Consider the following 27,320-nt stretch of genomic DNA (forward strand, 5'->3'; position numbering starts at 1 on the left):
TCCAGAGTCCAATGGCGGCGAGCTTTACACCACTCCAGCCGACTCTTGGCATTGCGCATGGTGATCGCAGGCTTGTGTACAGCTGTTCGGCTATGGAAACCCATGAAGCACCCGACGAACAGTTATTGTGCTGACGTTGCTCCCAGGGGCAGTTTGGAACTCTGTAGTGAGTGTTGCAAACAAGGACAGGTGATTTTTACGCGCTATGCACTTCACCACTCTGAGGTCCCGTTCTTTGAGCTTGTGTCGCCTACCACTTCGTGGCTGAGCCGTTGTTGCCCCTAGATGTTTCCACTTCACAATAACAGCACTTACAGTTGAGCGGGGCAGCTCTAGCAGGGCAGAAATTTGACGAATTGACTTGTTGGAAAGGTGGCATCCTATGCCAGTGCCACGTTGAAAGTCACTGAGCTCTTCAGTAAGGCCATTCTACTGCCAAGGTTTGTCTATGGAGATTGCATGGCTGTGTTCTAGATTTTATACACCTGTCAGCAACGTGTGTGGCTGAAATAGCCGAATCCATTAATTTGAAGGGATGTCCACATACTTTTGTAATATTGTGTATGCGTTGTAAAATGTCCCCTTTGTCCAGGGTTGGATAACTGGCTGAATCTAACCCGGGTGGACCCAGATGAGGAAGTGCAGGGGGAGATCCACCTGGGACTGGAGCTTCTCAGAGATGCCAAGAGGATAGGACTGCGCTGCCATTTCATAGAGGCCAGGTAATACACCCACTTTATTGCCTAATTGATGCTACTGTAAGCCGTTATGGTCTCTTGTTCAAATATATAACTTCTTGTTGAAATATATAACTGCTTCTTCAATCTCAAAAGGTCATCAAAATGCTCATCCTCTGTGTGACAGATCATCATGCAATATTTCATGTTACCAGGAATATCACACTCCATTTCAGTGTTTTATAAAAGAGTCTCGAATGCATAATATGGAAATTGTGAGATTTTAATGTTGATTTGGCAGACGGATCTTAATTGTGACATTGAGGAGGATGTATGGAAAAATATTGTTTCCAATGTAGGGTGGTGTACCAGGGTTGCAAGGGTGAAATGTACACATAAGATTGTTTATAGGTACTATTGGACCCCTGTTAGATTAAATAAATGGGGTTTATTGCAAAATAATGTATGCTGGAATTGCAAGGGTAGGTAGGTAGCTTTCTGCATGCTATATGGGATTGTCCCATGGTGCTCCTTTTCTGGAAGAAGGTTCTTCAGAAGCTTGAAGAATGGGTGGGACAGCCTATTCCAGAGTCCCCACAGCTGTTCTTATTAGGAGATATATCTATTTTACCGGTGGTGTGAAGTACTTAAGTAAAAATACTTGAAAGGACTACTTAAGTCGTTTTTTTGCTACTTAAGTCGTTTATCTGTGCTTTACTTCACTATTTATATTTCTTACTACTTTTACTTCACTGCATTCCTAAAGAAATGTATGTACTTTTTATGCCATACATTTTCCCTGACACCCAAAAGTACTTCTTTCAATTTGAATGCTTAGCAGGACAGGAAAATGTTCCAATTCCCACACTTATCAAGAGAACATCCGTGGCCATCCCTGCTGCCTCTGATCTGACGGACTCACTAAACTAATGCTTTGTTTGTAAATGATGTCTAAGTGTTGGAGTGTTATCAACAACCGCTGAATAGCGCTACATTCAATAAATATTACTACAAATATTTATATCCATGAAATCACAAGTGCAATATAGGAAAACACAGCTTAGCCTTTTGTTAATCCACCTGTCGTGTCAGATTTTGAAATGATGCTTTACAGCGAAAGCAATCCAAGCGTTTGTGTAAGTTTATCGATCGCACGACAAAGCATTAAGTACACTTAGCATCAGGTAGCTTGGTCACGAATCTTCGGATGTTTTCACTCACGAGACTCCCAGTTACACAACAAATGTTCCTTTTTTTCCATAAAGATTATTTTTATATCCAAAATACCTCCGTTTGTTTGGCGCGTTATGTTCAGAAATCCACAGGAAAGAGTGGTCACGACTACACAGACGAAAATTCCAAATAGTTTCCATATTGTCCACAGAAACATGTCAAACACTTTTTATAATCAATCCTCAGGTTGTTTTTAAAATATATAATCGATAATATATCAACCGCAAATGGCTTTCACAGTAGGAGAGGGAAAAGCAATACCTATCCAAACTCTGTTGCGCGAGCAAAACTCATGTGACCACTTGACGCGATGTTATCGCTCTGGCTCATTTTTCAAAATAAAAGCCTGAAACTATGTCGGAAGACTGTTGACACCTTGAGGAAGCGATAGGAAAAGGAATCTGGTTCATATCCCTTTAAATCCAGCAAAGGGAGGCTATGGAACTTGGAGTTTTCAAAATAGAAGCCACTTCCTGTTTTGATTTTCCTCAGGGTTTTGCCTGCAATATCAGTTCTGTTATACTCAGGGACAATATTTTGACAGTTTTGGAAACTTTAGAGTGTTTTCTATCCAATACTAATAATAATATGCATATATTAGCAACTGAGATTGAGGAGCTGGCTGTTTACAATGGGCACCTTTTCATCCAAGCTACTCAATACTGCCCCTGCAGCCATAAAAAGTTAATATAAGGAATTTTTAATTACTTATACTTGTACGTTTACTTTTGATAGTTAAGTATATTTTAGCTATTACATTTACTTTTGATACTTAAGTATCAAACCAAATACTTTTAGACTTTTACTCAAGTAGAATTTTACTGGGTGACTTTCACTTTCATTTTCTATTAAGGTATCTTTACTTTTACTCAAGTAGGACAATTGGGTACTTTTTCCACCACTATATTTTAGCACCAGACGTTAGCAAAGAAAAGTTTGGTTTTGCCTCAGTGGGTTTTCTTAGTAGACTCATAACTGGAAGAGTGCAGATTGCCTGAAATCAACAGATTGGCTCAAATTTATGGTGGAGACTGCATCTCATGAATCAATGATAGCAAAATGACAGGAGAGGAAAGGGAAATTTAGTACGATGTGGGATCACTTTTTGAATTATTTAAGGGACATGCGTGTGAGAAGCGAGGGTGTAAGTTAGTACAAATAATTTATTTGATTATTATTGTAACTTTTTTATATTATTATTATTACTTGTTGTGACCGAAGCGCTTCCAAATATGGAGAGGCTGTCAAGAAACACTGGCATGTTTTATCATCGGACCCAGTTTTGCCAGCTGAATTTAAGAATCCACCACTTATTGTATATAAGAGAGGTCGAAACTTACGGGATAAATTGGTCCATGCCGACTGCCAGCCATGAAAGAAAATCAGCCAGGCATTTTTTCGCCTTCCTCCGAATGGTAGCTAAAAATGCAGAGGTTGCGCACCGTGCAGTAATATGAAGTGTGAATATTTCTGCCACCCACATATAGGTTCCAAATAAATGACATTATTACGTGCTCAAACCCACCCATGTTATCTACATTATTAAATGTCCACCTGGGCTGTGTTTTGTAGGTAAAACCTCTTGTTCTCTCAAACAGAATTCGTGAACATAAAAGTTAAATCAGGAGTAACAACAGGGATTATCCAGTCGCAGTACATTTTAATGAACAAAAACAGGACATTCTACTTTTAGGTTCTGTGGCATAGAGAAAGTTAAGATATCAGACAGGGGAGGTGATATAGATAATACTCTGAGCAAAATATAATGTTTTGGGATTTTCACCCTCCAGACATTATTTCCCAAAGGTCTTAATGATGAAATGCCTATGTATGTTATGTTGTAAATGTGAACATTAATTAATGCCCCCATTTCAAATTTCTCTGACGCTTATCTTGGGCTATTCCCAATGATTTATGAAAAGTTGCTTGATGGGTCGATGTCCTCATTGTGGTTTTACAGACGTGTTTAATACGTCTTATTTTGTAAAACACATGATTAAATATTTATGAAATGCGCATTGTTATATTGGGTAACACTCATTTTCCCTCGACTCCAACCCCATTCGATGCATGGAATGGATGAGGGTGGAGCTGTGTCTACATAAGGGTGCTAATTTTAAAACAACTCACAAAAGCTCTGAGGAAGGCCTTGAGACCTATAAGTAAAGCTTATTAAAGAGCAGTGATACTATAAAGAGCAGTGGGCGTGTTCCTTCTTTTTTCTCACCTTATTCAACTGTTACCATGCACATGCAAAAAAGATAGCTCAGATGTGCGAATGCCTTTTGAATTAAGATTATTTAAGTCAAAACTGTAACTCGGCCACTCAGGAACATTCACTGATTTCTTGGTAAGCAACTCCAGTGTAGATTTTGCCTTGTTTTAGCTTATTGTCTTGCTGAAAGGTGAATTAAACTCCCAGTGTCTGATGGAAACCAGACTGAACCAGGTATTCCTCTAGGATTTTGCCTGCGCTTAGCTCCTTAGCTCCATTCCGTTTATTTTTAGTCCTGAAAAACTCCCAAATCCTTAACGATTACAAGCATACCCATAACATGTTGCAGCCACTACTATGCTTGAAAGTAGTAGTAGTTGGATTTTCCCCAAACCCCCCCCACTTTGTATTCAGGAAAATAAATTAATGGCTTTGCCACATGCATGTTGCATGTTTTGGAATATTTGAATTCTGTACATGCTACCTTATTTTCACTCTGTCAATTAGGTTAGTATTGTGGAGTAACTACAATGTTGTTTATCCATCCTCAATTTTCTCCAATCGCAGCCATGTAAACTGTGTAACCATTGGCATCGTGAATACTTTCTTAAGGCACTGTATGTTATTGATGTCGCCTTTATTCTTAAAATAAATACAAGTCCCAGAGGAGATTGTGTTTACCCGCCTGTTGAAGTGCCAGCAGACACCAAGGCCACAGAGTTACAATAAGCAGATTTTGAGGAGTATACGCTCATTTAGAAAAAGGAATGTGCCACAGAGAAAGCCATTAAGAAATGAGAGGCAGAGAGGTCCCTGAGAGGGTTTCAATAACGTGATGGGGACTGAGCACTGTAAGCATGGCATCTGTCCAGCTTGGCTGTTTCTGCAGGGTTTGAGCAATCAGTGGCAATGTGCTCAAGACCCCCTGAAGGAGGGCTTCTAACTAGATCTGGCAAGCTCTCATTACTGCCTAACATTTGAGATTAGGGGTTTCAATTTAGTTATTTTCTACTAAATTAATACTAACAACATTTGTACACTGTAGTGATTGATGTCTGATAGATATCTCTGTAATTGATTGGTTATGCGTGTCATTGTCATAACCGGATGTGACTGACCTAGCGAACTATGCTAATAGAACTAACCTAGCAGTAAGGACTAGCAGATAGTTGCTCGGTGAACTGCATGTTAATTGCCTGATTTAAGAGTTTGTAACATAACTAAACCGGATAATTCACAGCCTGGCCTACATCATGACATGTGGTCAGAATTAAAGAACTCACACGTCGAAGATTAGTGGGGAAATGTCGAAATGTAACCTACCTACCTACCTAGCCGTTAGATTTTTCACAGCCGTCGCCGATCTGGCCAATGGCCGATCTGGAGACAACGTTTTTCCTGTTTTCGAGTAGCATCGAAACTGGATAAGGAGACCGGTGTGGTGCAGGTGAATTCACTAGTTTATGCAATGGGGAAAGATGCAGAGATTTTCTACAATGCATTCTCCTTTGATTACTTTAATGATGAGTTCAACAATGATGTGGTGATCGAAAAACTGAATGAACATCTTGTGCCACGGCGCAACGTGATTCACGAACGAGCATGTTTCCATAAACGGATTAAAATAAAAAGGGGAGAGAGACAATGGAATCTTTTGTAAGGAATCTGTATGAGCTAGCTGAACACTGCAAGTTTGGAACTACAAAGGATGAACAAATAAGGGACAGGATTGTGATTGACCTTATGGACAGTGATCTTTCACAAAAGCTACAGCTGGTGGCAGACTTGACACTGGAGAAGGCGATACAAATCACATGCCAGTCTGAGCAGATAAAGAAGCAGCACGGACATGCGAGTGGGAGCTGAGAACTACGTTGATGAGAGGCAAACCACAGCATAGGACAAACAGTTTAAGCAAAGAAATAGTCAATCAAAACAGGGGAATTTCTCACGTTGTAACCACAGCCATGATTACAGTGAAAATTTTCCAGCACTCAACGAAAGATGCAGGAAGTGTAACAAAATGGGGCATTTTGAGATTGCATGCAAAACAAAAATGGTCAAAGAAGTTACAGCTGAGGATGTAGAGGAAATGCAAGGGGCATTCTTTTTAGGATCAGTTACTAAGTAGTCTGAAGATCAGTGGCATGTTGAGCTCCCAGTAAATGGCACACCTGTAAAGTTCAAGATTAACACCGGTGCTGATATTAGAGCGATGTCTCAGAGCACTTACCAGAGAATGCAACAGCGCTCCCGGCTGGTTAACATTGTAACTGATGTTCGCAGCCCAGGTGGCAGGTTTGACTGTATGGGAAATTTTTTAGCCATGAGTGAAAGAAAAGGAGAAAAGTACAAATTCTGGATCTTTGTGATTCAAGGACCATATGCTAATAACCAAGTTAGCAGAACCGTTGCTTGCAAGAAGAGTTTGTTCCTCAGAGCAGATGAGATCAGCACAGATGTGTTTGGAGAGATAGGGCCACTGAACTGTGAACCAGTCAAGATTGAATTTAGGCCCGATGCAGTCTCCTATTCTCTGACTTCGCCACGCGGAATTCCTTTTCCACTCCCTTTCAAAAGCGGAGGATGAACTCAACAGAATGGAAAGAAATGGCATCAGAGGGAGTAACCGAGTTTACAGACTGGTGTGTTCCCATGGTGCTGGTGATGAAGAAAAATGGCAGTGTGAGAACATGCGTAGACTTAAAACGACTCAACGAAGCTGTGACGCGGGAGAGGTTCATCTTACTCACCTTGGAGGATATAGTACCCAAGCTATCCAGGGCGAGAGTCTTCTCCACACTCGATGCGTCTAGCGGTTTTTGTCAGATACCGTTTGAACCCAGCTGCAACCCATCAAAGAGTCAGGACTAAAGCTGAACAATAACAAGTGCCACTTTGGGAAGTCGGAGATCCAGTACTTCTGTCATGTGATCGGAGCGGATGGGATAAAGCCGGATGACAGCAAAGTGAAAGACGTCTCCGAGATGCCCAGTCCAACAAACATCATTGAGCCGGGCCTGTCATCAGTGCTACACCCCATCACTGAGCTATTGAAAAGAGTGATGTGGGGAGACCCACAGGAGCAGGTATTGGCATACAACAATGCCGGCAAACCAACTGTAGTCAGTGCAGACGCAAGTAGCTATGGCCTCGGAGCTACACTCCTATAGGAACAAGAGGAAGGTGAGCTCCATCCAGAGACTGAGAGAAGGTACGTGCAAATTAAAAAAGAGTGCCTTACAGGTGTATGTGCATGCAAATGATTTGCCCACTACCTGCAGGGGATGGACAGCTTTGTTTTACATACAGACCATAAGCCACTCGTTCCATTGATCAACATGTACGACCTGGACAAAGCACCACTCAGCTGTCAGCAACTGCTCATGCGCCTCATGCGTGTCAATGGGAAAGCAGTGTTCCCTGGGAAGCAGTTAGTGGTGGCTGACACACTGTCAAGAAACCCACTGAATGAAAACACGTCAGACAGAAGAAGAAGTCAAAGCATATGTGGAGGCTGTGGAGGAGAACAGACCAGTGTCTGCACACAGGTCCGATGACATCAGAGAGGCGACATGCAACGATGCACACCTCCAAATGGTCATGGGCTACATCCACAAAAGGCTGGCCTCAGAGAATGGTGCAGCTATCCTACACTCTACAGGGATTCCACACAGCGAGAGCGCATCTATCGGAGCGGGACGGACTTGTGCTATATCAAGACAGGATTGTCATCCCAGCTTCACAGAGGGAAACAGATCTACAACAGATACACAAAGGTCACATGGGGCTGACAAAGTGCAGAGAAAGAGCCAAGATGTCGGTGTGATGGTCGGGCATCAGTGCCCACATCGCGAGAAAAGTGATGTAATGCAGGTTCTGTACAGAGAACATACAAACTCAAAAGAGAGAACCACTTGTCATCACACCTTTACCTAAGGGTCCGTGGCAGAAGATCACAGCCAACTTGTGTGAGCTATAGGGCAAGAAATACCTCATAGTGGTGGACTACTATTCTAGGGACATAGAAATAGCTCACCTGCCCACTACCACTAGCCAGCAGGTCATCAACCGCCTCAATGGTATGTTTGTACCTACAGAGCTCGTTAGTGACAATGCTACTCAGTTTGTTCAAGGAGTTCAAGGAGTTCAGAAAGAAGTATGATTTTGCTCATACCACCTCCGGTCTCCATTACCCGCAGGCAACTAGAGCTGCGGAGAGAGCTGTACAGACAGCTAAGCAAATTCTTAAACAACCACACATGACTCTAATGTGCTACCGAGCCACGCCCATCAGCGCAACAGGAGCAAGCCCAGCACAACTCATGACTGGACGTCAGATCTGGACGACGGTCCCCGTGATTGATGAGAAACTCCAACCAAAACGCATCAGCCACAACGGTGTTAAACAGAAGGACCAGAAAGCTAAACAAGTTTACCAGTTATTCTATTACAGGAGGCATTCAGTGCGCCCCCTACCGGAATTACACCCTGGACAGAGTGTAAGAGTCAAGCTGGACGGAGAGAAAGGATGGAAAATACCAGCAGTTGTCATCAGCAAATCTCCAGAGCCGAGATCCTACGTTGTGGAAACTGAACACGGCACCATCGCTCAGAGAAACATGCAACACCTTCAGGCTTTTCCAGAGTCACCTACTCCAGAGAGACAGCAGCAGAACAACAAAAGAGTCACCCAGTCTACAAGTGAGGGCCAGCCAGCTCCCTCACTCAGTCCACCACCTCAGCCAGCCTCACCACCACTGGCGAGAATGACCTCGAGAGGTAAAACTACCACTGAGGTTAATAGACACCTGAGAAAAAACATAAGAAAGAAAGAGGTATAGGAACAGCAACTGTTTTGGGGCAGAATAATCCTTATGTTGCTGTGGACAAAGGGCTGTCTACCCCTATGTCCTAGTTGACACAGTTATGTGTATTGTCGATGTTAGAGAAAAACAAAACGTATGTTAATATGTTACAAAAAAATATATACTGAATGTTATTGAAAAACAAATATTTGTATTTGTATTGAAACGGTCCACAGGGTGAATATTTGTAATAGGTCGAGAGGATGTTATAGTTTTGATTCCTCTCAGAAAAGCCGATATGTAGTAATGTCTGATAGGTATGACTGACCTAGCGAACTACGGTAATAGGACTAACCTAGCAATGAGGACTAGCAGATAGTAGCTCGGTGGACTGCATGTTAATTGACTGATTTAAGAGTTATTAAACATAACAAAACCGGATAATTCATGCCTGGTCTCCATCATGACATACACCAACTTCTGGGCAAAGGGTGAGAACCAAGAATAATGAGGATACCGTTCCAGAGACTTGAGATTATGGGATGAAACAACTTTGTTTTCTCTCATGGAAGCAGAGCACCACATGGGAAACATCCCACTAGCACAAACTGGTTGAATTAACGTTGTCTCAACTAAATGTGTTTACCTGTTGTGATGTGGAATCATGGAGCAAATTGGATTTGAAAAGACATCAACTGATTTGAGGGTGACATTTCAAACCACAGGATTATGTCATCATTGTAACCGATTTTCAACATAAACCAATCTTTTAAAAAAATGTCATGACAGGCCTGATGGAAATGTTGGGTAACTTTCAAAATGTTGACAAAACAAAATACGCTACACTTGTTGGGATCTTTTTGTGTCTGTAAAATGAATTATGCAAGAAATGTCGGTGGAAACACTTATGCGCAAATATTTATATAATAACCATCAAGTCACGCGATGACATGTTGCGTGGTCCTCCCACTACAACTCGTCAGGAAAGCATTCAGTTTATTAGGCTAACGATGAAATAAGTTATGATGAACTTCACAGGGTGGTGAAAGGTGATGAACTTGATGCTCCTTTCCAATCAATTCTACATGTATTTGCGATTCGATACTATGATGTTATTGCAATTCGATGTTCCAAGCATATTGCTCACAATAGAGAGACAGAGAGAGTCATGAGAAAATGACTTTTGATTAGTCATGAGAATAAAAGTGCTGAAAACAAATTGGCTTACTATTTAAAAAGCAGATGGAGAACAAGCTATGAAGGAAAAATACTGGCGTTTTGGTGGAAGTACAGGTTTTTCCCCCTCATCACTATTGTTTACTACCAATGTGCTGACATAATACATAACATTAATAGACATGAACAGCAATACATCAATTAAAACAACTACAAAAGGCACATACAGGGCATTCGGAAAGTATTCAGACCCCTTGACTTTTTACACATTTTGTTACGTTACAGCCTTATTCTAAAATTGATTAAATCGTTTTTTTCCCCCTCATCAATCTACACACAATAGCCCATAATGACAAAGCAAAAACAGGCTTTTAGAAATGTTGGTACCTTTATGGCAGTGATTACAGCCTCGAGCCTTCTTGGGTATGACGCTACAAGCTTGGCACACCTGTATTTGGGGAGTTTCTCCCATTCCTCTCTGCAGATCCTCTCAAGCTCTGTCAGGTTGAATGGGGAGCGTTGCTGCACAACTATTTTCATGTCTCTCTGGAGATGTTTCAAATCCGGGCTCTAGTTGGGCAACTCAAGGACATTCAGGGACTTGTCCCGAAGCCACTCCTGCGTTGTCTTGGCTGTTTGCTTAGGGTTTTTGTCCTGTTGGAAGGTGAACCTTTGCCCCAGTCTGAGGTCATGAGCGCTCTGGAGCAGGTTTTCATCAAGGATCTCTCTGTACTTTGCTCCGTTCATCTTGAGTGCTGCAGAGTGCTGCAGAGATGATTGTCCTTCTGGAAGGTTCTCCCATCTCCACAGAGGAACTCTAGAGCTCTGTCAGAGTGACAATTGGGTTATTGGTCACCTCCCTGACCAAGGCCCTTCTACCCCATTTGCTCAGTTTTGCCAGGCGGCCAGCTCTAGGAAGCGTCTTGGTTATTCCAACCTTCTTCCATTTAAGAATGATGGAAGCCACTGTGTTCTTATGCTGCAGAATTTTTTTGGTACCCTTTCCCAGATCTGTGGCTCTACACAATCTTGTCTTAGAGCTCTACGGACAATTCCTTTGACCTCATGGCTTAGTTTTTGGTCTGACATGCACTGTCAACTGTGGGACCTTTATATAGACAGGTATGTGCCTTTCCAAATTATGTCCAATCAATTGAATTTACCACAGGTGGACTCCAATCAGGTTGTAGAAACATCTCAAGGATGATCAATGGAAACAGGATGGCCCTGAGCTCATAGCAAAGGGTCTGAATACTTATGTAAATAAGTATTTAGGTATTTATTTATTTGCAAACATTTGTAAAAGCCTGTTTTCGCTTTGTCATTATGGGATATTTTCTGTAGATTGCTGAGGAATTAAAAAATAAAAAATAAACATTTTAGAATAAGGCTGTAATGTAACAATGTGGAAAAAGTCAAGGGGTCTGAATACTTTCTGAAGGCACTGTATTTTGGATTCTCAATCTCAACCTAATATCAAAGTTAAAGAATAGGACTAAATTAAATCAAATCAAACATTAAATGGATGCAGTCTATCACGGTGCCATCCGTTTTGTCACCAAAGCCCCATATACTACCCACCATTGCGACCTGTATGCTCTCGTTGGCTGGTCCTCGCTACATATTCGTCGCCAAACCCACTGGCTCCAGGTCATCTGTAAGTCTTTGCTAGGTAAAGTTCCGCCTTATCTCAGCTCACTGGTCACCATAGCAATACCCACCTGTAGCACGCACTCCAGCATGTATATTTCACTGGTCATCCCCAAAGCCAACACCTGTTTTGGCCTCCTTTCCTTACAGTTCTCTGCTGCCAATGATTGGAACAAATTGCAAAAATCACTGAAGTTGGAGACTTATATCTCTCTCACTAACTTTAAGCGTCAGCTGTCTGATCAGCTTACCGATCGCTGCAGCTGTACACAGCCCATCTGTAAATAGCCCATCCAACCAACTACCTACCTCATCCCCATATTTGTTTTTGTTTTTCTGATCTTTTGCACACCAGTATTTCTACTTGCACATCCTCATCTGCACATCTATCACTCCAGTGTAATTTGCTAAATTGTAATTACAGTACTTCGCCACTATAGCCTATTTATTGCCTTACCTCCTTAATTCATTTGCACTGTATACAGATTTTTCTATTGTGTTATTTATCCCATGTGTAACTCTGTTGTTTTTGTCGCTTTGCTTTATCTTGGCATGGTCACAGTTGTAAATAAGAACTTGTTCTCAACTGGCCTACCTGGTTAAATAAAGATGAAAAAAAACAAAAACACTTTAAATAAAGTTTTATTGAATTTAGTCCTATTCTTTAACTTTAATTATTGGTTGAGATGGAGATGTGAATCCAACATAAAACTGATTCATTTGTAGACAAAATGGAATTTGTTGACATCCAAACACATTTCAGTACCACATTTGCAATTGTATAAATAGCCCATCATCTTGTCGACAAATTCATAAATTAAATGTTGGATTCACGTCTCAAACTAAACCAAAAGTAAAAGAAAAAAAGAATAGGATCAAGCCAGTGGCTCAGATGAAACTATCCAAGAATTAGATATCATTTAAATGTTGATAGTCTCAGTGGAGATCACAATTTCTGTAATAATCAGCATTGATCACTTGCACCATGTAATCTCAACTACAATCCAAGTCATTTGGTTGTGCTATTAGATGAAGCCCAATGATAACACATGAAGTTGTTGTATAAACACAAAATATCTGACATTGTATTCCTATTTGAACTTTGTTGTGGTTTTAAATGGTTGAAAGCGCATTGATAACACATTTAGATGACAACTAAACAAAACATCTGACCTTATTTTTCCATTGGATTTTGGCTTTGCTTTTATATTGGTTGAAAGCATAGTGATAACACATTGGGAATTCAACAAACTTCTGGCTGTCTTTTTGAGTGGGTGATTAATGGTTCAAACCTCATTGATCGACGTCTCAACCAAATATTGCCAAAATGTCCACGTTGAAATGACTTGATGTGCCCAGTGGGATTGTATCAAACAGCAGAGTTAAGAAAGTCTGGTGCTCCTTTGCCTTTGTGTCCTGTAGACAGCAATGGGCTCCTAATGAGAACATAGTTTTAATGGATTATGTGCCCTGGCCCCTGAATGTGGTAAATATGCTTTCTGTTGTGGTCCAAGTATTTTTGCTGCTATGATGACGGTGACATAGCTAACTATCTTACATGCCCATTCACATCTCTTACACATGAGAATGTATTCAACAAAATGTATCCAGTATAGCTTTGTCTCTGTTTGTCAAACAGTGCTTATCTCTGTAGAGACTGATATACCATGGTGGTTTGTGCTCTCACTTATCTGAGTGTGAATGCACCTCGTCTTAGCACTGGGAGCAGTGAGAGACAGGTTTGATCATGAAAACTGGGTGTATAAACAGGTCACTAACTGGCTCTCTGTGAAAGAGTCTGTCTCTAGCCGACCTCTATGGTGAAGTCACTGTCTCAGTGCTGCTCACTCTTCACCACTGTCGCTCAGCAGCTTGCCTTCTGCTCATGGATGCAGTTCAGTCTGAGTCATACTCTCACTACACTTACTGTCTCACAACACAGGCCCATCTAACAGGCTTCTATGCTGTTCAAAGTTCTCTCATCTTTAGATTTAGCAGAGTAATGTCAAATCTAGAGGAATGATCTGCACATATCATCTCACTCATTGAATCATTCCAGCACCATGTATAGGGACAGGTAAAGGGGCTGCGGGGTTGCTCATACATTAATGTGTTTCTGTTCGTTGACCTCTTAGAGACCTGGCGCCAAGAGACATCTCTGGAACCTCTGACCCCTTTGCCAGAATCCTCTTCAATAACCACAGTGCAGAAACATCGGTGAGGAGGGAGATGAGCCAGATAACATGTTCATGTCTGAATTATCACCAACTTTAGTGGAAACAAAGACTGATTTGAGCATGTGAAATAGTAAATGAAGGGGTTTTCTGGTGTGTGTGTTAGATCATTAAGAAGACTCGTTATCCACACTGGAGTGAGACCCTGGAGCTGGAACTGGAGACCTGGGAGCTGACTGAGGGAGGGAATGTCACAGTGGAAGTCTGGGACTGGGACATGGTGGGCAAGAATGACTTCCTGGGAAAGGTGAAGAGGTTATGTTCCTAATGTCTATGGGTTACTTATGTTATTATGTGAGGACACATTACACTTATTTCTACTATGTGTAATCATTCATATTTTTACAAATGCCAATATGTATTGTTGGTGCTAGAGTGCTGTTTCAGTTTAGTGTATGGTATGATGTTTCGGTTATTTGTTTTCCTGTTCAGGTGGAAATCCCTTTTGCTTGCCTGCACAAAACACCTGTGTTGCAGGGTTGGTTTCGTCTGCTGCCCCTGGGAAACCATGAGGATGATGCAGGGTAAGGGGTGTGTGTATGTGTTTTCTTTGTTTTTGGACTAGAAGTCCTCACAAGGATAGTAAAACAAGGAACATTCAGACAAGTGGGGACATTTTGCCAGTCCCTGCAAGGAAAAAGGCTATTTTAGGCTTAGGTGTTAGATTTAAGGTTAGGGTTATAATTGGGGTTCAGTTTAGGTTTGGGGTTAGGAATTCATTTTATGGTTTGGGGTTAAGGTTAGGTTCTCCATGGCCAATGTGAGTAAGACATTTAAGCGTGTTGACCCTTGCAAGGCTGCCGGCCCAGATGGTATCCCTAGCCACGTCCTCAGAGCATGCGCAGACCAGCCTGCTGGAGTGTTTACGGACATATTAAATCTCTCCCTATCCCAGTCTGCAGTCCCCACTTTCTTCAAGATGTCCACCATTGTTCCTGCACCCAAGAAAGCAAAGGTAACTGAACGAAATGACTATCGCCCCCCATAGCACTCATTTCTGTCATCATGAAGTGCTTTGATAAGGTAGATGTGATATGATCCTTAACTAGCCTACCTGTCACTACTTACCTGTATCGAAATGTTCTTTAAAGCTGTATCCAAATAATTTCTAAAAATGTGTTTTCGCTTTGTCATTATGGGGTATTTTTTGTAAACTCAGCAAAAAAGGAAACTCTCACTGTCAACTACGTTTATTTTCAGCAAACTTAACATGTGTAAATATTTGTGTGAACATACAAGATTCAAGACAAACTGAACAAGTTCCACAGACATGTGACTAACAGAAATGGAATAATGTGTCCACTACGAGGACAATCAGTTGTCCGTCCTGTCTCCCTGTAGCGCTGTCTTCGGCATCTCACAGTACGGACATTGCAATTTATTGCCCAGGCCACATCTGCAGTCCTCATGCCTCCTTGCAGCATGCCGAAGACATGTTCACGCAGATGAGCAGGGACCCTGGGCATTTTTCTTTTGGTGTTTTTCAGAGTCAGTAGAAAGGCCTCTTTAGTGTCCTAAGTTTTCATAACTGTGACCTTAATTGCCGACCGTCTGTAAGCTGTTAGTGTCTTAATGACCGTTCCACAGGTGCAATTTCATTGTTTATGGTTCATTGAACACGCATGGGAAACAGTGTTTAAACCCTTTACAATGAAGATCTGTGAAAATATTTAGATTTTTATAAATTATATTTTTATTTTTTTGCTGAGTTTAGTTTGTGAGCTAAGCAGGCTACTGCCTGGGAAGGTCTCGCACTCAGAAGTACGAGATGGGGTGGGGGCGGGGGTAGGTTGACCTCAGGTCTCAACACTGGAGCCTGAATTAGGGGGAATCTATCAAATAGCGCACCTCTAACTTTGTACAGTACTAATGCAATTTAGTAAAATCACACTAATCACAAAATTAGTAAAATCACACTAATCACACTAAATCACACTACGAAAGGCTACCAAATAAACCACTATTCATTAATAATACTGTGAATATATACAGTTGAAGTCGGAAGTTTACATACACCTTAGTCAACTAGATTTAAACTTTTTCACAATTCCTGAAATTTAATTATAGTAAAAAGTCCCTGTTTTAGGTGAGTTAGGATCACCACTTTATTTTAAAAATGTGAAATGTCAGAATAATAGTAGAGAGAATGATTGATTTATTTAAGCTTTTATTTCTTTCATCACGTTCCCAGAGGGTCAGAAGTTTACATACATATTTGGTACCATTGCCTTTAAATGGTTTAACTTTGGTCAAACGTTTCGGGTAGCCCTCCACAAGCTTCCCACAATAAGTTCCTACATTCCTTCTGACAGAGCTGGTGTAACTGAGTCTGGTTTGTAGGCCTCCTTGCTCGCACAAGCTTTTTCAGTTTTGCCCACAAATTTTCCATATGATTGAGGTCAGGGCTTTGTGATGGCCACTCCAATACCTTGACTTTGTTGTCCTTAAGCAATTTTGCCACAACTTTGGAAGCATGCTTGGGGTCATTGTCCATTTGGAAGTCCCGTTTGCGACCAAGCTTTAACTTCCTGACTGATGTCTTGATGTTGCTTCAATATCTCCACATAATTTTGCATCTATTATTTGAAGTGCACCAATCCCTCGTGCAGCAAAGCACCCCCACAACATGATGCTGCCACCCCCGTGCTTCACAGTTGGGATGATGTTCTTCGGCTTGCAAGCCTCCCCCTTTTTCCTCCAAACATAACGATGGTCATTATCGCCAAACAGTTCTGTTTTTGTTTCATCAGAACAGAGGACATTTCTCCAAAAGGTACGATCTTTGTCCTCATGTGCAGTTGCAAACCGTAGTCTGGCTTTTTTATGGTGGTTTTGGAGCAGTGGCTTATTCCTTGCTGAACGGCCTTCAGGTTATGTCAATATAGGACTAATTTTACTGTGGATAGATATTTTTGTACCGGTTTCCGCCAGCATCTTCACAAGGCCCTTTGCTGTTGTTCTTTGATTGATTTGCACACCAAAGTACGTTCATCTCTAGGAGACAGAACGCGTCTCCTTCCTGAGCGGTATAACGGCTGCGTTGTACTATGGTGTTTACATTTGCATACTATTGTTTGTACAGATGAACGTGGTACCTTCAGGCATTTGGAAATTACTCCCAAGGATGAACCAGACTTGTGGAGGTCCACAATTTTTTTTTCTGAGGCCTTGGCTGATTTCTTTAGATTTTCCCATGATGTCAAGCAAAGAGGCACTGATTTTGAAGGTAGGCCTTGACATACATCCACAGGTACACCTCCAATTGTCTCAAATGATGTAATTAGCCTATCAGAAGCTTCTAAAGCCATTGCATAATTTTCTGACATTTTCCAAGCTGTTTAAAGGCACAGTCAACTTAGTGTATGTAAACTTCTGACCCACTGGAATTGGGAATCAGTGAATTATAAGTGAAATAATCTGTCTGTAAACAATTGTTAATCGACTTGCCAAAACTATAGTTTGTTAACAAGAAATTTGTGGAGTGGTTGTTAAACAAGTTTTAATGACTCCAATCTAAGTGTATGTAAACTTCGACTTCAACTGTAGTTTCACAGACATATTGTTGCATTTTTTCTGATTTGTGCGAAATCGTTAAGAATAATATAAAACAGTCCAAATTTGTGGATCGCTCTCAGATTTTTTCTTACTCTTCCAGTGACTGTAGCTGAAGCATAGATGATCTTTTGTAATGATGGGGCGGAAGTCGGAAGCAGGTGAAACGTTTTAATAAAACAAAATCAAGAACACGACACTAACATAAGGCAGTACGCCGATACACAATAACAATACCAACAAGGAAGGGAACGTGCCCACTCACCCTGCCAGTCCTGACAGTGACTCCTCAGGAACCTCCCTAGCTCCTGATTCATCCTCTCCACCTGCCCGTTAGACTGTGGCCGCTACCCGGATGTGAGGCTAACCTTGACCTCGAGCTTTTCCAATTCAGGATGTGAATTGGGGGCCACGGTCTGAGATGTCCTCCGGAAGGTCATAATGCCGGAAGACCTGCTGGAAAAGTGCCTCAGTGACCTGGAGAGCAGTGGGAAGACGAGGAAGAGGGATTAGGCGACATGACTTGGAGAATATATCCACTACCACTAGAATGAAGATCAGTAACTCAGTAAGTCAATCGATAGATGGGACCAAGGTCTCTGAGGCACGGGAAGCGGCAGGAGCTTCCCTGCTGGAGCATTCTGGGTGGACTTGGTTTGAGCACACTGAACAGGAGTTGACATACCGCGTAACATCCTGCACCAAGGTGGGCCACCAGTATTCCTCAGTGATGGAATGGATGATGTGAGAAATACCTGGATGTCCAGCGATGACAGCTGTGTGCCCAGGTCAGCAAACCATCCCTTATCCCTATGGGAACGTAGATGTGTGCGCCCAGGTCAGCAACCGATCCCTTATCCCTGTGGAAACGTAGATGTGTGTGCCCAGGTCAGCAACCGATCCCTTATCCCTGTGGGCACGTAGATGTGTGTGCCCAGGTCAGCAACCGATCCCTTATCCCTGTGGGTACGTAGATGTGTGTGCCCAGGTCAGCAACCGATCCCTTATCCCTGTGGGAACGTAGATGTGTGTGCCCAGGTCAGCAACCGGTCCCTTATCCCTGTGGGAACGTAGATGTGTGTGCCCAGGTCAGCAGCCGATCCCTTATCCCTGTGGGAACGTAGATGTGTGTGCCCAGGTCGGCAACCGGTCCCTTATCCCTGTGGGAACGTAGATGTGTGTGCCCAGGTCAGCAACCGGTCCCTTATCCCTGTGGGAACGTAGATGTGTGTGCCCAGGTCAGCAACCGATCCCTTATCCCTGTGGGAACGTAGATGTGTGTGCCCAGGTCAGCAACCGATCCCTTATCCCTGTGGGAACATAGATGCACGCGTGAGGACAATTCTGGGGTGCGGGCTCACTCTCTAGAGCCTGGCAGCCAGTGTCTCCTTGGCTCCCTCCAGCCAGTGTCTCCACTCCTCTAATGCCAACTTCACCGCCAAGAGCTACCGATCACCAAGAGCTCCCGATCGCCGACGTCGTAATTCCTCTCTGCGGGGGACAGTTTCTTGGAGAAGAAAATACAAGGATGCAATTTTAGTGTGTCCCCCTGTCTTTGTGACAAAACTGCTCCGACACCCACCTCCGATGCGTCTACCTCAACCACAAAGGGTAGCGTGGGATCTGGGTGTTTTAGCAAGGGGGCGGAGGTGAAACACCCCTTGAGGAGATGAAAGGCGTCGTCGGCTGCTGGAGACCAAACCAACCTACGAGGCCCACCCTTGAGGAGGGAGGTGAGAGGAGCGGCGACGCTGAAGTTCCTGATGAAGCGACTGTAAAAGTTGGAAAACACCAAAAACCGTTGTAACCCCTTGATGGTGGTTGGGACTGGCCATGACTTTCCAGCATCTACCTTCTTGTCCACCATCCTCACTCCCTGCGGGCTGATTTGGTAGCCCAAGAAGGAGACAGCCCTCTGGTGGAATTGGCACTTCTCCGCCTTCACGAACAGGTTGCCAGCCAAGAGGCGTTCCAGGACTGCTCGAAACGTGAGTGATGTGATCTTCCAGGTTGGTCGAGAAGATCAGGATGTCATCGATGTACACAATCACCTGACGTCCGCATGTCCCTGAACACCTCGTTGACGAATGCCTGGAACACTGACGGAGCATTGGCTAAGCCAAAGGGAATAACCAAGATTTCGTAGTGACCAGACATCGTGCTGAACACCGTCTTCCACTCATCCCCCTCCCGGATGCGAATGAGATTGTAGTCACTCCGCAGGTCCAGTTTGGTGAAGAACCGGGCCCAGCGGAGCTGCTCGATGGCTGACTGCACCAGCGGGAGAGGGTCCCGATACTTCGCGGTGATGTCATTGAGTCCACGGTAATCGATACAAGGGCGTAATCCTCCCTCCTTCTTGGCCACGAAGAAGAAACCAGCCGACGCAGGGGACTTGGACCTGCGGATGACACCCTGTTGGAGCACCTCTTGAATGTAGTCCTCCATGGCCTGGGTCTCAGCCACTGACAGAGGGTAGATGCGTCTGCGCGGAGGGAAAGCACCGGAAAACAGGTCAATGGCAAAGTCCCAGGGGCGATGAGGAGGTAGACAGGTAGCGCAGGTCTTGGAGAATACCTCCCTTAGATCCTGATATTCCTCCGGGATGTTTGGGCTGGAGGGCAACCACAGGACTCTCAAACGACGTGGAACCACAGGGGACAGGAAAGCAGGTCATCCGGCATTCAGGTGACCAGTCGGTGATTCTCATCCTCGACCATGAGATGATAGGGTTATGGCGCTGAAGCCAAGGTAGACAGAGGATATTCTTGTGAACTGGTGCAATGGTGATGAAGGGATGTTTTCCTGGTGATCGGGCTCCATGGTGAGGGTGAGTGGTTGGGTGATGTGTGTGATGGTTCCAGATCCTAGAGGCTGACAGTCGAGACCTTGAACTGGAAAAGGAGAGGAAGCAAGGGTCTGATCCATAAAGTTCCCTGCGGCGCTGGAATCCACTCAATCTGTAGACACAGGGCATGAGGGACAGTCAGCCAGAGTGATGGGTACTAAAAATAGTCTAACAGGAAGAGCAGTAGATGGAATACTCACTCCAGGTCTGGGGGATGTAACATCACGTGACCATCCCTCTGCTCTAATGGATCCCAGATTCTGAAGTAATGGACACCGCTGGCGCTTGTGCCCTCCCTGGGCACAGTACAGACAGAGCCCCAGCTGTATCCGTCTGCCTCGTTTTGCAGCGGGAAGACGTGTAACCCCTACCTCCATGGGTTCAGGCTCTGATCCCGAACACTCGCCGAAGGAGGGAGATAAGTGATGGAGATGCCAAAGCTCCTGGAGGAGGTTATCCAGACGATGGCCATCGCAATGAGTGTGTCTAGGGTGAGGTTGTCATCTCGGCAGGCCAGTTCAGTCTGGACCTCCTCGTGCAGACCTCTTCTAAATAATGTGCTGAGCGCTGACTCATTCTATCCACTGGAAGCTGCTACTGTCCGGAAGGTAAGTGCAGTAGCCCTCAGATTCCTCTGCTGGAGCTGACGCAGACACTCACCTCCCGCTCTGCCCGCCATGGGATGATCAAAAATACATTTAAAACAGAGCCATGAACCCCTCATAAGACTCGAGCTCCTCCTCTCTTCCCAGACGGCCGTAGCCCATTCCAATGCCCGCCCAGTCAGCAGAGAAATATCCGTGGCAACCTTAGACCTCTCGGTGGTGGGAGCTCCCATCTGAAGTGAGAAATAGAGGGAGCACTGAAGGAGGAAGCCACGGCATTTGGATGGTGTCCCTTCATATTTCTCCTGGAGGGATAAACAGGCATCGCTGACCTGAGTGGTTTGCTGGATGGGCTGGTGTGCTGACTCGTTGGCTAGACTGGCTCTAGAATATCCTCCACTGTTGAGACGTTGTAGACTGTGGACAATATAAAGCCACTGTAAATGTGCAATTTTGTCACACAACACAATGCCACAGATGTCTCAAGTTTTGAGGGAGTGCGCAATTGGCATGCTGACTGAAGGAATGTCCAACAGAGCTGTTGCCAGATAATTTTATGTTAATTTTCTCTGCCATTTTAAAAGAATTTGGCAGTACGTCCAACCAACCTCAACTGCAGACCACTTGTAATCGCGCCAGCCCAGGACCTACCCATCCAGCTTCCTCTTTTGTGGGAAAAAACTCAATTCTGATTGGCTGGGAGACTGGCTCCCCAGTTGCTGTGCCTAATAAATGTATTTCAATTGACTGATTTCTCTTAATGAACTGAAAGTCTGTAAAATCTTTGACGTTGTATGTTGTGTTTATATTTGTTCAGTATATTTAGCTAAAATAATGAATTGCTGAAATAAAATGGACAATTGAAAAACGGACCCCCATTTTCTCAGGTGTTTATTACCGTCAGGTGAATGTCAGCCTAATAAGTATAAGGCAAAGGTTTGAAGACAGCCGGCGGATCACTGTTTAAATATCTTATTCCCTCACCGAGTTTCATCAAGGGACAAGGGTATACAGCTAGGGCTCTGCAGGCATCTGTTCTCTGTGATAACAGTAGAACAAGGGTGACTGTGATAGCAAGGCACACACACACACACACACACACACAGAGAGAGTCATTACGGAATGAGTCACAGATTTAGGGGGTTATTTGTTCCGGAAGAAATGACAAGGTACTATCAGAAGGGAGGTCTGTCACTCCCAAGATGGCAGGGTAGAGGAAACTGGAAAGGCCATTATAGGGTGGTTGTCACACATCATACCCCGCATGGCAATCCACCAAACCTATCCCCGGTGTGGGCACATTCCCTTTTTAATACTCAGCACTGCTTGTGCTATGTTTGTGCTAAGCAAACTTCCCGTGAGTATTGTTTAAGTGTTGTGACTGTAATGTCTCTGAGGCCTCCCTCTCTCTCTCTCTGTCCACAGAGGTAAGCTGGGTGCGCTGCGTCTTAAGGTGCGTCTGGTGGAGGACCGTATCCTGCCCTCCATGTACTACCAGCCTCTCATTGACCTGCTGGTGGAGTCTGTCATCTCTCCTGCTGAGGTCAGCATCACACTACTGTCACAAACACAACACATTGTTATTAACTCATTCTACAGGATATTTTTCAGTGGAGGCTCTTCAGAGGAGGAAGAGGTGTACCATTCACCTCAGTGAATTTCATACAAATAAAATTGTTAAAACATTTAAAAACTATACTAAATACATTCACCAAATAATGTTTTAAAACACACTGTTTTGCAATGAAGGTAGCCTCAACAGCCATCTGTAGGGTATCACCATGGTGTAGCCGGAGGTCAGCTAGCTTCCGTCCTCCTCTGTGTACATTGACTTCAATACAACACCTAGGAGGCTTATGGTTCTCAACCCCTTCCATAGACTTACACAGTAATTATGACAACTTCCAGAGGATGTTCTCCAACCTATCAGAGCTCCTGCAGCATGAACTGACATGTTGTCCACCCAATCAAATGATCAGAGAATTAATCTAGTACTGAAAGCTACAGCCAGCTAGCACTGCAGTGCATAAAATGTGGTGAGTTGACAATAGTTTTGAACAAATGAATTTCTTCAAAAATAAAGGAGAAGCAGTTTCACTTACTTAGCTAGCAAATGCAGCTAGCTAGTTTAGCATACTCATACAACCTGCTCAAATAGAGGGATGTTAGCTAGCTTGCTATGGCTATCCAACACAATACTGGAACTCTTCCAAGTCAAGGTAAGCTTTTGGTTTTACTACTTTATTGCCGCCGGTGTAACTGCTACATTTTTAACTGACTATACACTATAGTTACTGCATGATTGTAGCAGGTTTACTAACTTCTTAGTTTTATTAGCTATGTTGACTATGACGTTACTTTAGCTAATATGGGGACAACGATGTAGGTTGTGTGTAGCAGTTATGATATGGTTTGGCTTGGAAAGGTTTTTTCATCTGATGTGTTGTGCATTGAAGTCCACAAACGAAGGGAAAAGGTAAGAGGTAGAGAGCACATAGAATTATTATTATTTACCCATTTTTCTCCCCAATTTCGTGGTAATTTCGTGGTTGTTACAGTCTTGTCCCAACTCCCTTACGGACACGGGAGAGGCGAAGGTCGAGAGCTGTGCGTCCTCCAAAACACAACCCACACTGCTTCTTGACACAATGCCCGCTTAACCTGGAAGCCAGCCACACCAATGTGTCGGAGGAAACAGCGTACACCTGGCGACCGTGTCAGCGTGCATTGTGCCCAGCCCGCCACAGGAGACGCTAGTGCGCGACGGGACAAGAACATCCCTGCCGGCCAAACCCTCCCCTAACCCGGACAACGCTGGGCCAATTGTGTGCCGCCCCATGGGTCTCCCAGTCACGGCCGGCTACGACAGAGCCAGGATCTCAGGATCTCTAGTGGCACAGCTAGCTCTGCGATGCAGTGCCTTAGACCACTGCGCCACTCGGGAGTCCTCACAGAGCACATAGATACGAGAAGGAATACAACGTGGCTGCTCTGAATGTGAGCTGTGTTTATGTGTGATCAGGGGTGTATTCATTCCACCAATTCTGTTGAAAAAATGTTTCTTAAAATGAAGCGAAACTGGGATTAACATACCTGAATGTGTCCAATAGAAACTCTTGTTTGCAACTGTTGGACTAATGATTACACCCTAGATCAGCTAGATGCAGGTAAGAGTGTGCAAGGCTGTATTGAATGTGTCACTGTCTGTCCATGTGTCACTGTCTGTCACCTCAACATTTTCTCTGGACCTGTGTCACCTATGTTGCGATCTTTCATTCATAGGCTAGGTTGTAACAGCCTTATGATGGGTATAGGCAAAATTTGAGTGTCATTTAGTAGCCTAAACCTATAGAGGTTACATTGAACTGGGTGAATGGAATATGAATGACAGTCGTCCAACATACTGTAATAGAAATAAGGCCATGCTCCTAAAAATGTTTGTCCCCCATCTTAAAGGGCACTGACCGCCACTGATATTGTTATGATTTATTCAGCTACTAATGAATTCCATTTTCATGCCATATGGAGATGCCATGATGCGTGATTCCTTTCTATGAAAATACATTTCCTTCTTTAGATTTATTCGAATATGCCATATGCTTCCACAACAGGGTTATATAAAGAGCATAATGTGCTCCATGGCTGACAGACACAAAGTCAGCTTCCTCTCATATATGAACACCTGGCTAATACACCCTGACTATCTCCAACCTATGACCCCTCCCAGGTGGAGGACAGCAGCCCTCTGACCATGCTGGAGGAGGTGACCACGGTTGAGAGCCGGCAGGATGTGGCCATGACCTTGGTCAAGATCTACCTGGGCCAGGGCCTGGTGGTGCCCTTTCTGGACTACCTCAGCACCCGTGAGGTCAACCACACTTGTAAGAGACACGGGCTGGCTTGGGAATTTAACATTGGATAGGAAAGTCATATTTGTGAGCTTTAAAAAAAAACATGGTTATATGACCACTGAATCTCTTGGATGTAGGGAAACAAATCCCTGTGAAGCTGTGAACAACCAGGGAGTGTGTAGGTTAAGATAGTGTACAGTGTGGGAAGGAGCTTTGAGTGTACAGTACAAGTCAAAAGTTTGAACGCTCATTCAAGGGTTTTTCTTTATTTGTACTATTTTCTACATCGTAAAATAACAGTGTAGACATCAAAACTATGAAATAACATATATGGAATCATGTAGTAACCCATTTTTTAAAATTTACAAATCAAAATATATTTTATATTTGAGATTCTTCAAAGTAGCCACCCTTTGCCTTGATTACACACTTTTGGCATGCTCTCAAACATCTTCACCTGGTATGCTTTTCCAACAGTCTTGAAGGAGTTCCCACATATGCTGAGCACTTGTTGGCTGCTTTTCCTTCACTCTGCGGTCCAACTCATCCCAAACCATCTCAATTGGTTTGAGGTCAGGTGATTGTGGAGGCCAGGTCATCTGATGCAGCACTCCATCACTCTCCTTCTTGGTCAAATTGCCCTAACACAGCCTGGAGGTGTGTTGTGTCATTGTCCTGTTGAAAACAAATTATAGTTCCATTAAGCGCAAACCAGATGGGATGCTGTGGTAGCCATGCTGGTTAAGTGTGCCTTGAATTCTAAATAAATCACAGACAATATCACCAACAAAACATCCCCACACCATCACATCTCTTCCTCTATGCTTCATGGTGGGAACCACGCATGCGGAGATCATCCGTTCACCTACTCTGCATCTCACAAAGACACGGCGGTTGGAACCAAAAATCTAAAATTTGGACTCATCAATCAAAGGACAGATTTCCACCGGTCTAATGTCCATTGCTCGAGTTTCTTGGCCCAAGTAAGTCTCTTCTTATTATTGGTGTCCTTTAGTAGTGGTTTCTATGCAGCAATTCGACCATGAAGGCCTGATTCACGCAGTCTCCTCTGAACAGTTGATGTTGAGATGTGTCTGTTACTTGAACTCTGTGAAGCATTTATTTGGGCTGCAATCTGAGGTGCAGGTAACTTTAATGAACTTGTCCTCTGCAGCAGAGGTAACTCTGGGTCTTCCTTTCCTGTGGTGTTCCTCATGAGATCCAGTTTCATCATAGCGCTTGATGGGTTTTGCAACTGCACTTGAAGAAACCTTTACCAGATTAATGTTAAAGTAATGGACTGTTGTTTCTCTTTCCTTATTTGAGCTGTTCTTGATGTAATATGGACTTGGTATTTTACCAAATAGGGCTATCTTCTGTATACCACCCCTAACTTGTCACAACACAACTGATTGGCTCAAATGCATTAAGAAGGAAAGAAATTCCACAAATGTACTTTTAACAAGGCACACCTGTTAATTGAAATGCATTCCAGGTGACTACCTCATGAAGCTGGTTGAGAGAATTCCAAGTGTGCAAAGCTGTCATCAAGGCAAAGGGTGGCTACTTCGAAGAATCTCAAATATAAAATATATTTTGATTTGTTTAACACTTTTTTTGGTTACTACATGATTCCATATGTGTTATTTCATAATTTTGATGTCTTCACTATTATTCTACAATTTAGAAAATAGTAAAAAAAATAAAGAAAAACCCTTGAATGAGTAGGTGTGTCAACTTTTGACTGGTACTGTATGTGTGCTAGGCAGATTGAATAAGAGCCCAGCTGCTCACCTGCTCTTGTTCCTGCGTATCCCACAGAGGCTCTAAGCGTTGTTGGTATTTAACACTGATTTGACGCTCTTTCTCTAATCGTAGCAGCAGCCACGGTCGGGCTGTGTGGGCGGGCGGTGCACGCCTGCCAGCACTATATTTATCAGACCTCCGACAATTATCCACCCTTAAGTCGTTTCACAAGTTCTGCGTGTTCATTAATTATATTTCTGTCTCCACCCGCGTCCCCAGGCTAAGTCATAAGGAGTTTTGTTGTGCTCTGCGTGTTTTCTTCTCTTTCTGTTCGTGTGCCTTGCGATTACAAACAAAATGCCTAAGTTTCCATAGCAACTCCACACGATCTGAAAGGGAGATCAAAATAGATGTTGGGGAGCAGCAAGACATTAAATCAGGGCACAAAGACAAATGAGAAAAAAACTACCTTAGAAGTTGTGTGGTGGACCCAAACTTCTAACTATCCTTTATGTCGTGAAAGTGCAGGCAGCTCCTCCCTATCCCCTCTCACAAATGACCTTTAGGTATACAACTAAAACACTTTGCCTGGTAACAGGTCATATCACCATGACTACTTCAATGTTCCTCCCTCCAAGGATAAAGGTAACTGTGTAGCAAAGAGGGCCAAAGACAGTCATGTTTGAATACTGAAATTAGAGTAGCGCTAGTATTTGGGTGACCCT

The 27,320-nt window shown here is 43.5% G+C and overlaps 1 protein-coding gene across 1 annotated transcript in view; it reads left to right on the top strand.

The window, feature by feature from the left end:
- LOC110535942 (rasGAP-activating-like protein 1) overlaps positions 1-27,320 on the top strand; it is a 62,986-nt gene that overhangs the window by 25,495 nt on the left and 10,171 nt on the right. Inside the window, exons 5-10 of the mRNA XM_021621337.2 lie at positions 593-722; positions 13,895-13,976; positions 14,100-14,240; positions 14,426-14,517; positions 22,424-22,541; positions 24,726-24,879. Of these exons, the coding sequence (XP_021477012.1) occupies positions 593-722; positions 13,895-13,976; positions 14,100-14,240; positions 14,426-14,517; positions 22,424-22,541; positions 24,726-24,879 (717 nt within the window). The remainder of the gene's footprint in view (positions 1-592; positions 723-13,894; positions 13,977-14,099; positions 14,241-14,425; positions 14,518-22,423; positions 22,542-24,725; positions 24,880-27,320) is intronic.

Source organism: Oncorhynchus mykiss, chromosome 11 (genome assembly GCF_013265735.2).
Source record: "Oncorhynchus mykiss isolate Arlee chromosome 11, USDA_OmykA_1.1, whole genome shotgun sequence".
Lineage (NCBI taxonomy): Eukaryota > Metazoa > Chordata > Actinopteri > Salmoniformes > Salmonidae > Oncorhynchus > Oncorhynchus mykiss.